This window comes from Rhamphochromis sp. 'chilingali', assembly GCF_963969265.1.
Source record: "Rhamphochromis sp. 'chilingali' genome assembly, chromosome: 14".
Taxonomy (NCBI): Eukaryota; Metazoa; Chordata; class Actinopteri; order Cichliformes; family Cichlidae; genus Rhamphochromis; species Rhamphochromis sp. 'chilingali'.
Window position 1 is genome coordinate 36,152,796 of NC_137941.1, and position 12,174 is coordinate 36,164,969.

A 12,174-nucleotide genomic window follows, 5' to 3' on the forward strand; every position below is an offset into this window, starting at 1 on the left:
AATCAAAAGTGAAATATTATAAGTATGAGCTGTAATTAATCATTTTGGATTAAACTGTGCTATACGAAATTGTCAAAGGCATTTTCACACAATCCCAAACAGATAATGAGCTGCAGATATCGGAGTGTGAAAATGACATTGAACACTGTATGATCTACTCGCTTCATTTTTAGCAGACAAATTTCGACAAAATCCTGGAACCTGAGCTGCTCGTGGTGGTAGCGTTCCCTCTGGGAGGAGCACAACGGCGACTCGTTAGTCACATGGTCTGTCTCACAGTTCATGGATAAACCATCCATTTGTCATTATTTCATGTGTCCTTCTGTTTCCTACACACAGCTGTGGTCTCACATCAGTGTGGATCAGATTATCACTGCCTCCTACAAAAAAGTAGGTTCTTTGTAAAACGCGGATGTGTGACATCAGCTAAAGAGACGACATGTCCAATGTTTTAAACACAAACAAGCTGAGAAACGTGCAATAAGAAAATAAATGTGTGTGATGGAGAGGCTGCCAGGTACAAAGACGGGCAGCTTCCACAAGAAAGGTGTTCCTGACTGAAAACACACACACACCCTGTCCAGCTGTAGTGAGGGGTCTGGGAGTCGACTGGCCCGTCTGCAGTCAACAAAGAAGCTGCAGTAAGTCCTTTATCAGAAAACCAGGGAGGCTCGAGAAGCTTTCAAAGGCAGAGCAGTGTGTGCAGCACATCCAGTGATGATGCAAATGATGTAAAGATGAAACAGAAGGTCTCGCTTCCTAAATCTAGAACGCTGCACTGGACTCTTTTACATCAACGTGAGGTTTAAATGATTTATCATCATTTTTGATTGTGTTCGCTTTAACCTTTGGTAGCTGTTTAAATCTTTTTGCAGTAGCAGTTTTATAATTCACCTACAGGATACAGAATAGTGTTCATGACGTGAATAAAAGCAGCCATGTGTGCGCTGTCTGTACCATGTGTCTGTGTCAGCATCACAGTTGCAGAAGTAGTTCATGTCAATGCAGTTCTCCTCCAGGCTGCAGGAGCACTGCTGAACTCCAGGCAGGAAGCCTCCCCAGTAGCTCCTCTTTTCTCCTTCCCGGTCCAGCCACCACGAAAGCGGACTGCCATCTGCAACCAAACCACAGTCAGCACGCCGCTGCAAAGGACTCACACAGTACAGCAAATATAAGTAAAACCACTGGCTTTAAAAAACAACATGAAACCCAAAGACCGTTTCTTTCTTTTAATTTACAACAACACCATCGAAAAGAAGTATGAAATAAAATATTATTATTATTGTTTCTTTTAAATGCTGTGATGTGATAAACAGTGAAATGACGCCACACTACCTGAAACCAAAAACATAACTAAAGGGTTAAACAGCTTCAATCAGTGTGACCCTGCTCTGCACAGAGGCCAGCTGGCATGGAGAAGCCCATTAAGCCACATGTCACAATGCATAATCAGTGTTACATGCTGGGGGGCTCTCATCCTGCAGCATTATAGGCAAAGATTTATGTATGGATACATGTCACAGCAGTGAGCAGTGGGGTCAGAGGCCGGAAGCATCCCTGTGAAACTCACTTTAACATCATCCATCACTTTGGCAAAACTGGTGACACAAATGTTAATTGTATGCATAAGTGAGGAGCTACAGGAACAATGAGTATGCACCAACATTTGCATTACAAAGGATGGGAATAATCCACATCTTTATCCTGTGTATTCATCGCTGTCCGCTGCACATTTTAAAATAGTCCTGAGACATCAAACAGGAACACAAACCACAACAGGCTACAATCAATACATCCTGCAGGAGAGGTCTCTCTAATCACATCCTTTAACTGGCTGAATACTGACAGGAAAAATGTGTTTCCTGTCTCCTTCACAGAAATGACTGTTGTGATACATCGTTGCCCAATGTATCACATGTATGTATCAATGTATCACATGTATGTATCAATGTATCACATGTATGTATCAATGTATCACATTCACATGTATGTATCAATGTATCACATGCATGTATCAACGTATCACATGTATGTATCAATGTATCACATGCATGTATCAATGTATCACATGCATGTATCAACGTATCACATGTATGTATCAATGTATCACATGTATGTATCAATGTATCACATGTATGTATCAACGTATCACATGCATGTATCAACGTATCACATGTATGTATCAATGTATCACATGTATGTATCAATGTATCACATGTATGTATCAATGTATCACATGCATGTATCAATGTATCACATGTATGTATCAATGTATCACATGCATGTATCAATGTATCACATGTATGTATCAATGTATCACATGCATGTATCAATGTATCACATGTATGTATCAATGTATCACATGTATGTATCAATGTATCACATGTATGTATCAATGTATCACATGCATGTATCAATGTATCACATGCATGTATCAATGTATCACATGTATGTATCAATGTATCACATGCATGTATCAATGTATCACATGTATGTATCAACGTATCACATGCATGTATCAATGTATCACATGCATGTATCAACGTATCACATGCATGTATCAATGTATCACATGCATGTATCAACGTATCACATGTATGTATCAATGTATCACATGTATGTATCAATGTATCACATGCATGTATCAATGTATCACATGCATGTATCAACGTATCACATGTATGTATCAACGTATCACATGTATGTATCAATGTATCACATGCATGTATCAATGTATCACATGCATGTATCAATGTATCACATGCATGTATCAACGTATCACATGCATGTATCAACGTATCACATGTATGTATCAACGTATCACATGCATGTATCAATGTATCACATGCATGTATCAACGTATCACATGCATGTATCAATGTATCACATGCATGTATCAACGTATCACATGCATGTATCAATGTATCACATGCATGTATCAACGTATCACATGCATGTATCAATGTATCACATGTATAGAATAAATATAGAATAAAAATATATCATATCCAACATGATGCAGCAAAAGCAAATGTGGATTTTGTTATAAGGGTTAATAAACATCTCAGTTTGATCTTTTCTGATGCTTTGGCTCTGACAGGGTTAATATTCACAATCTTTGCACCCACACAGATGAGGGCTACTATTTAAGGGGGATGACAACTTTAAAGTGCACATGGTGGGAACTACTAGGAAATGTTGTGTGTCTGTGTGTGGGGTCAAACTGTGGGCTAAACACAAATAGCCCTACATTTAAATCAGCGTGTGAAGGTTTGTATGCAGTGCAGGGGCAGCATTCAGCTCATTAAATATACTCTGAGCTATAAATATGTGAGGGGGAGGGAATACATCAGTGCTCCTTCTTCCCACAGGACTTATTGTCCTGTAGTACAATAGGTCCCACAGGACAGGATTTTCCTTCTGTGTCATTTAGTCAAATTGAAATTTTGTATTGTTGCAATGGAAAATCAGGATTTGTGGTTTGAAAATGTTTATCTAACTTAACATGTCAGATAAATTTGTCCTTAAGTTAATATTGACTTCAAGTCAAAGGTTTAATTAAATTAGAGTCATATTTCATATTTCCAGTCTGTATGTATGCTCTAGAAATGAGAAACAAATGAAGACCACAGCTCAGAGAGGTCAGTATCATCCACTTCCTGATCGTCCAGCAGCACTGAAGCAGAGCGAGTAGAGCTTGGGTGATGCTGCGTTTTGCAGTGGATGCAGATTTTAAGATAAAAAGATTCAATACACTGACCTCTGTCGCTGCTGGCAGCAACGATCCCAGAAAACTCCTGTGACAATGCTTCAGGCTTCATTAAGTTTTGCACCTTAACAGCCTGACGACTACAACCTTCTCTAAGCTTCTCAGCTACTCTGGATTACATTCAAACCAAGTACACAGCCTGTTTAAATTCAATTAACACTGAGGTCTCGGTTTGTCCTCCAGTCAAAATCAGAGAACAGAAACACTTCTGTCCATATTATTTGTCTATGTTTGCACCTGCAGTTACCTTTTACCATTTTAGTAATCTTACAGGTTCACTGCAACATCACACTGTGCACCATCAGTCTTAGTCATGTAACCTGTCTGATGGTTGTACCTGATGCTGCAGAGACACATGGCTGTTGCGCTATTTCTTTCAAATATGTCCTCTTTGGGGTGGACAAGGAGGACACGGGCCAACAACAGGACAGCTGGAGGACACAAACAAAGCTTCTGCTGTTACAGCTCAAATATTCTGCCCCACGTTTTACACACACCGGCAACAGGTGGCGCTGCCCCTATCGTCCAATCCTGTTAAGCATAAGTGGACGCATGGACGGAGGACGGTCTGGCACGAACTCTCGCGCCTGACTCCACTCACTGTGTGCTTAGCTGTGATGCTGCAGGTGGTGCTGAGAGCCACACTGGAATCAATGATGACATCATTTGAATTCATTTGATTTCCTGCATAATGAATTTTTTTGTGTTAAAAATAAGACAACAGATGTCCCAATATAAAGTCACCTGACGGTGCAACAGCTGACAAACCAATTTTCACTTGGTGCTATTTTCTATTTTCTAGGAGCCACTTTAGCACAGCTTTAAAAACAAGTGTTTAAAAAGTGAGCCGTCTGATGTAAATTCCAGGGTAAGTTCATAAAGGATGCATCTACAGGAAAATCTTGCTAGATAAAAAAGAAAATGTGAAAAGAACAAAGAAGACTGCTGAATAGGACATCAAAAAGACGAGTAATTAAAGCGCTGTTGTGAATGTTTAATACTAATTCACTGTCACGTTAAAAGCCACAGTTGCCTCAAAGCAAACTGAGTTCATTATGAGTATTTAATGAAGAAAAAACAACATGTTTAAAATGCAAATCACACCAGGGCTGCGTGGTTTCAGTACGAGGACATGACTGAACATCTGTGTTCAGGCTGGCAGTCAGAGGACATGCTGCACAGCAAAACGCCACAACTGGAGGTGAACTTCAGATGTTTTTGGCAGGGCTGCACCAGAAAACCCAGCAGCCCCTTTGAACAGCTACTGCTGTTGTTTTTTCTGCTAAATTAGCACGATGAGTGGCATCTCGTCTAAGAGCGATTTGCATATTCTGTTGAGTAACACTGTTGGTTAAATGGATGCTGTTTATACCTGCACGCTCAGAGAAGTGGATTACAAAAAGACATTTGACCTTTTTTCCACGGGAGATACGAGCGTCCAAACAACAAAGACGGCCGTTACAAAACTCCGACTGTTTCTTCGAGTGTTCACGCAGCTATGAAACACGCTGTTCTGGCTCTTGTTTGATGTCTGGGGTGATAATGAACTTGTTTGTTTGTGCACACATGCTACCCAGGGAACAGCAGAATCATGAATCTTTCATGCTTTAAGCGCGAGTGCTCGGATGTTTGGAACACCATAGGTGCCAGAGATCTGAGATGAATGTACACCAAAAGATTGGACACAGCCTTTCAGGTTATTGTTAAACTATAACAAGAGTAGGGAAGCAGTGGGCGAGGGGATGTTGAAGGGGGCAGCCGCTTCCAACGTGGCCCCGGGCTGACAGCCTGACAATGCAACACAAATAACACAACGTTCAGCTGCTTCATTTGGATGAGACCACTCAGTCCCACAGTGGGGGGGAGCCAGCCGTGGGGTCAGCAAGCAAATGCATGTAAGAGCATATAAACAGGTTTGCCCTGTATTTCTGCTGACGCACGTGTCCAGTGTCTACTCGTCTGAATCCAGTGCAGCTGTTCTCAGTGATGTGGTACTGGTGACAGCACGGGACATGTTTTAGGACAGCCACTGACCTTTTGTGTTAAAAAGACGGGACTTCCTGCAGTTGTAAACCACTTCCTGTTGGCACTGTTCCGACCCAGATACGATGGCACGTAGTTGTTTGGCCGAAGCGCTGTAGTTGAAGATCATGACGTGAGGTTTCTGAAGGGATGAGGTCTGAACTGTGACCGGAGCTGTGCTGTTGTGGGACAGCACGGTCCACACCTTCTTCTCTGCAAGAAAAATGTTCCCGCGTTACTGTGAAGCCAACATCAGCACCTCCTGCACCAAGATACATGCTGTAGTTTGGGAGCATTTCAAGTTGCTATACATCAACACAACTGTTATATCCCAAATGTTAATAATGTGCATGCATGAAGTCCGTAGTAATTACATAAATTGCAAAAAAGTAGAATAAACTACAAAAAAATCGTATAGAAAATCTTTTTTGGTTTTTTTTACAAATATTTCTAGTTAGAGAAATTTAAGAGGTTCATCACCCGAAACTGAAAATAGAAAAAAGTTGCACGAAATAGTTTCCAACCACAGGAAATTTATTTTGAGTGTCTTCATAGTTTTCTTTTTATATACTGCAGGAAAAACAAAAATAAATATTCTAATGCAAATTTGCAAAAAACCAGCATGTGCATCGAAATGAACTGTTTCCAGTGTAATTTGAGTTCGAAGCATCCCAGAAACTATTCACAAAGGCATAAACTCAGACATGAATTTTAAAAACACCAGCATATCTTTGTAAATGCTCTATAGGAAAAAACTACTGCATTTCGGGACGGTAATGGCGGACATGCGATAGTTCGCGCTGACGTCTGTTCCCAGTAGGAAGTCTTATGAACAGCTGATCAGATCGGCAAAGCCTGTTTCTGGAATATTGTGTTTTTGTTGCTACAAATGCTTTTATGCAATTTTTGCAAAGCTACATGTGGAAGGAAACCGTGACCGAGGACAAGCTGAATGCATAAGATGTAAGTACAACTCCTCCGGTTTCATATGCAACAAAAATTATTGTGCTAGTTTATGTGGTCGCAATTCTACCGAGATTTAAAAATAGTTATGCAAAACGTGCTCGCTCCGGCCGGCCATAAAGGGCTAACTGAAAATGACTTGATTGGCAAAACTCTGAAGTAAAAAACAAACAAACAAAGACATGACTTATCATTTGTTATTGACGAAAAAAAAAGGGATCCACCCCCCGCCCTCCACCTCATGATGCTAAAGCCAAATGGCTGCTCTCTGGGAGTTTATTAATCGACATAATCAACTTTAATTTAATGCAGTGTGAAAAAAAATGCACAGAAATAAATTATTTTTTTCAAGAATAATTAAATAGATTCAACATCTTTGTTCAACAGAACTGCAGACTGCACAGATGGTACCCAAAGGAAAACGTACTACAGCTTACTGGGGTGTTTTAGACTTATTAGTTACTATATACAGTAATGGACTTCTATACATTTTACATCAGATTAAAACTTTGGGTGTAAGATTCAGATAATTATTTATTAAAAGCTCGACATTTTAAATGAGAATAAGAAAGAAAAGTATGTCTTTGTGCCCCCTTTTCCCTGTTCATGCCCTATCGGCCCCCCTGGCTAAACTTTGCTAGATCCGCCCCTGCACAGTTACCAGCGTCAGCTGTAGAAAAAGATCCTGGTGTAGAAAGTATGTATTTAATATTACTTTCAAGGTCAAGGTCAAGGTGACAAATAAAGAACCTTGACCTTGACCTTGAAAGTAATATTAAATAAATTCTAACAACAGCTGATCAAGCTTAAACGTGCTGCTGTTGTTCAGCCGCTGGTTTCCTCTTTCTGGTGCAAAGTGGGCGATAAACAAAGAAGAGAGACGGACTCCCGACAGAAAAGCCGATCAGCTGATCATTGATCAGTGTCACGATTGAAGTAGCAGCAGGAGAGAGAGAGAGAGGCAGTCGCTCCATATATCGCTTGTTAAGCTTAACACAGGAATGCTTTACAAACATTCAGAGATGAACTTACACACTTGCTTTACTTCTCTCTGGGAAAACTTCCTCGGAGATGAAATGCTGGTTTGGTAGCGAGGCTACAAATACACACAGCCGCTCTATCACGTGACGCACACTGCTGCGACGTGCTACTGTTATGAGCTGAGTTACGGCGTGTGGCAAGTTTTGTGAGGTGCTTTCGTGATATTTAATGGATCGGATTACATTTTTTATTTCTCTCCGATATCCGATCCAGTAATTTAGGTCAGTATCGGACCGATACGTAATATGGGATCGGTCCATCTCTACTTCAAACCCTACACTTTGAAAAAGAACCTGATTTTATTCGTATCCACATACGAACACAGAATATTCTGGATAAAATCAGACGGCTGTGTCCTACTTCATGATTATTCTCATCAGGTTGGCAGGCTTACAGTTATTTACATCTCTAATGGATTCCTTAATTGAGGTCAAGTTGAGACATATTTGCTGCAGAACGACTGAGATTTTCAAGGAGACGACTGAAAAAACAAACCCTGGACGAGAGCAGCAGAGAACACCACGTTCGCTCTGTAATGTCATCACTGCTACATTAACCTTGCAGGGACGAAGCAGCTGGGAAAGTTGTGACAGCGCGGTGACGAGCACGGCCTCCAGAGTGTCAAAACTCAATATGTTTTGTCCTATATGTCATGCAGACTGTGGATCAGCTCGTGTCCCTCTGCCTGTCTGTCAAAAGTCACATCTCAGGTGACACAGAGCATATTGTGTTTGTGCCATCAAAAGCTCTTTCTGGCTCCCAAATCACAACACCCACACTGGTGACATCAGTCTGCTCCCACAGCTCCCAAACACCAACACCAACCCTCTCCCAAACGCAGCCTGGTGCCACGCGATCACTGTCGATATCTGTGCTGCCGACAGCGACATTCGTAATTATTTTATCGACTCCTCTGCCTCGACGTAACTTTCCTCGTTTCTCCACGAGCAACAGATAACTGCCGAGATTTCAGAAATCAATGGGCAAATTTCTGTGAAAATGAATGTGGATATTCCTGTTTGCAGCACGGCGAGTGCTGCAGACGTGACTTTGAGCTGGGATCAGGTCAAAACCAAAACTTTTACCCAAGAAATGTGCAGATTTATGCATTCCTTCAAACGACTTAACAGTTTAAACGTTTTCATGGCACCGTGACTCGCCCTGCATCCAAAACATCCAGAATTACTGTCATGAAATGCACTGTGCAGGGGATTAACCCTTGTTGACGTTAATGACCCGAGCCTCTGGAGGCCACTGGGAGGGGGCTCAAGATCTCTAAGCCTGTCAAGTTGTAATCTTTTTTTAATATATTTTTAACTGGCTTTATTGGATGGATACAGGGAAGCGAGAGGGGAAGACATGCGGTAAAGGGCCACGGGTCGGACTCGACCCCAGCCGGTCGCCCGCTCATCCGACTGAACTAACCCGGTGCCAAGTTGTAATCTTTTTGATTTGAGAAGCAACAAATCCCACATTTCTGCTCTCAGCCATACTTGAGTGGACAAGATGACCTTTTAATTGAAGCATCATTCATGAAGACACCATGAAAACCTTTCCCTCTGATTAAAGATCGAGGCAACAAAAGGCAGCATGCTGCATATACATAAAGAACCAAAAGATTGGAAACAAATGAAAGATTAAATCTGTGTTTAACACACACCGAACATGCATTTAAAAACCCTCAGGAGGTCGCCTAGACTGCTGCTGGCTCTGGATCAATGCAGGCTAATCTATAAGCCAGTGCACTCTTTACTCTGAGCTTTCTCTGTGTTCTCGGGTGATGTTGAATGGAGTAAAAGGTGACAACACGAGGTCTACAATGATCTCACCTGTCATGTTGCAGTATACCTGTGTGGGCCCCAAAGGACCACTCCCATCTGGATCAATGAAGTAGAAACCCGATGAGCTGCCACTCAGCTTGTAGGCCTCACAGGAAGACTCGTAAATGGCTGCAAGATGCAGAGTGGGACAGAAATCAGTCAGTCGTCCAACAATCAGCCCACGCTCTGACGGCTCTCGATTGGATGAGTCATGAATACACAAAACCTATCTAAATGTATGAACTCTGTGCTGTATTATAGAAGTGAACGATGTCCATGCTTTGGCTTTTTTCTTTATGCTAATTATGGCACCAACATCCTGAACCAGTGTCCTCCACACAAATCGATTCACATCAAGGAACATCTTAAACATCTTCACAGAGATACACACTAACAGAGGCCTTTGTTTGTGGCAGTGACTGTCATTTTAATGGGATGAAAGGACAGCAAACAAACGTTACTGCCTGCTGCTGGCTTCATAATAACTTCTATTATTTGATGAAAATAATTAAGTCAAGTCAGCCTATTTGTACGCCATGTTTTTCAAAAATAGAAGTCAATGTAACAAACTGAGAAAAATGGCAGAGACATCACAAAGCATCCAAATACAGAAAAGCAAAAAAACTCAAGGAGAACAATTAAAACTACATGACAGCACAGGCCTTTGTGAGCTCCTCTAGATACCACAGGATCTGCTTTGAAGAGCCAGATGAGGCGAAAGACTAACATGACAGCACGAACCTTTAGTTTAGACCCACGGCAGGATGATGCCCCCGAGTGCCTGAAGAACCAGAACACCAGCGACATAGTAGCTCATCCTGTTCATGCTCCATCATAACTCACAGGTTACTACCTCTAAAACAACAGACATGACCCCTATGGGCTCAAACTGTGCTCATAAATATTTTGTACTTGTAAATCAGACGGTGTAGCTGTGAAATGAATTTTGTAACCTTGTGTGTTTGTAAAAAATATTCACAAACGTTATTTTTTGGACCGTAAGGCGCACTGGATTATAAGCCCGGCTACACGAAACAAAACAGTCAGAGTCTTGCTTCCTCCACTTCCGTGCCATTGATTCATTACTGCTGAATTCTCTCACAGCGGCTCTATTCCCGTGTTGTTGTAGTATATAATAATGGATTGCATTTATATAGCGCTTTTCAGGGCCCTCAAAGTGCTTTACAATACCACTATTCATTCACACTGGTGATGGCAGCTACGGTTGTAGCCACAGCTGCCCTGGGGCAGACTGACAGAAGCGAGGCTGCCATATCACGCCATCGGCCCCTCTGGCCAACACCAGTAGGCGGTAGGTGAAGTGTCTTGCCCAAGGACACAACGACCGAGACTGTCCGAGCCGGGACTTGAACCCGCAACTTTCCGGTTACAAGGCAAACTGTCACTTCTTTGAGCCACGATTAATGACTAACCTCGTATTGTGGATGGGTTATCTCAGTTGTTCTCCTGACTGAAGTTTGGTCCTTTTATAACATCCTGCCATGTGATTACATTTGTCTCTTTAACTTTTATCGAGTGGAAAAGTGTTAGCGTTCATCCTCCAGCTTCAGTGTGTTTATGTTATGCTAACATAGCTATTTGCTAGCGATCACGTAGCACATCATTATATAGCAGCTAGCCCAACTTCAGTAACCCTACAAACGTCACTGCTGTTTAGTTTTCTGTCTTCATTTATGTTGGAAGTGACAGCAGAGCTGTACGTTTGAATTTCTCAGAAATCTCTCAGTCAGAACATGCTATATCATGTTTCGGTGGAAGCTAGCGAGCTAACTTCCTGCTAACTTCTGACTCCGTTAAATGTAATAAATCCTGTTTTCATGGATGCCTGATGTTTAACTTAATTGTTACACCTGGTAGAGCAGCAACACTGATCATTTTATTAAAGATGAAAGAATTTAGCGAGTTTTTAACTCTCAGTGATGCTGTGTGTTTGTTTGACTTTGGGACCTGAAGCAGACAGAGTTTAAGACCCAGATTAGCCATAATGCTCCAACAATCCATCAAGCAGTGCGGTTTCTGACAGATTTTTGAGCGCTGTGTACATAAAATTATTTCGAGCTCAGTAAGCACAACCAGAATTCATACATAAGGCGCACTGTTGATTTTTGAGAAAAGTAAAGGACTTTAAGTGCGCCTTATATTGCGGAAAATACGGTAATCATGTTTTTGTTAGGGTGTGGTTACAAAGGAAAAGAACTCAGTAATTAGCTTTTACCCGGGTATTTTTGAAAACGCAGATTTTTCTATGCGTTTGCACCTTTCGTCCACACGTCAACGGCGTTTTCGGTCACTGAAAACGGAGATTTCTAAAAGCTCCGGCCAGGGTGGATATTTTCTAAAACTCCGTTTTTGCATTTACGTGTGGACGAGAAAAACGGAGAAAACGCAGCGTCAAAGCTGTGCGCCTTTTTTGACGTCACAGTGTGCGCCATGTTATTGTTTCGGTGAAATGAATTTCTACAATACTGTTAATTCTACTCTCTGCAGTGTTTAAATGTTTACATATACACACAGTTACTGTCCCTCCACACATACGAC

General features: G+C 41.6%; 1 protein-coding gene across 1 annotated transcript in view; it reads right to left on the bottom strand.

Moving 5' to 3' along the window:
- cntnap5a (contactin associated protein family member 5a) overlaps positions 1-12,174 on the bottom strand; it is a 143,186-nt gene that overhangs the window by 31,670 nt on the left and 99,342 nt on the right. Inside the window, exons 12-14 of the mRNA XM_080903767.1 lie at positions 9,625-9,744; positions 5,804-6,004; positions 958-1,114 (exon numbers count right to left, since the gene is read on the bottom strand). Of these exons, the coding sequence (XP_080759893.1) occupies positions 958-1,114; positions 5,804-6,004; positions 9,625-9,744 (478 nt within the window). The remainder of the gene's footprint in view (positions 1-957; positions 1,115-5,803; positions 6,005-9,624; positions 9,745-12,174) is intronic.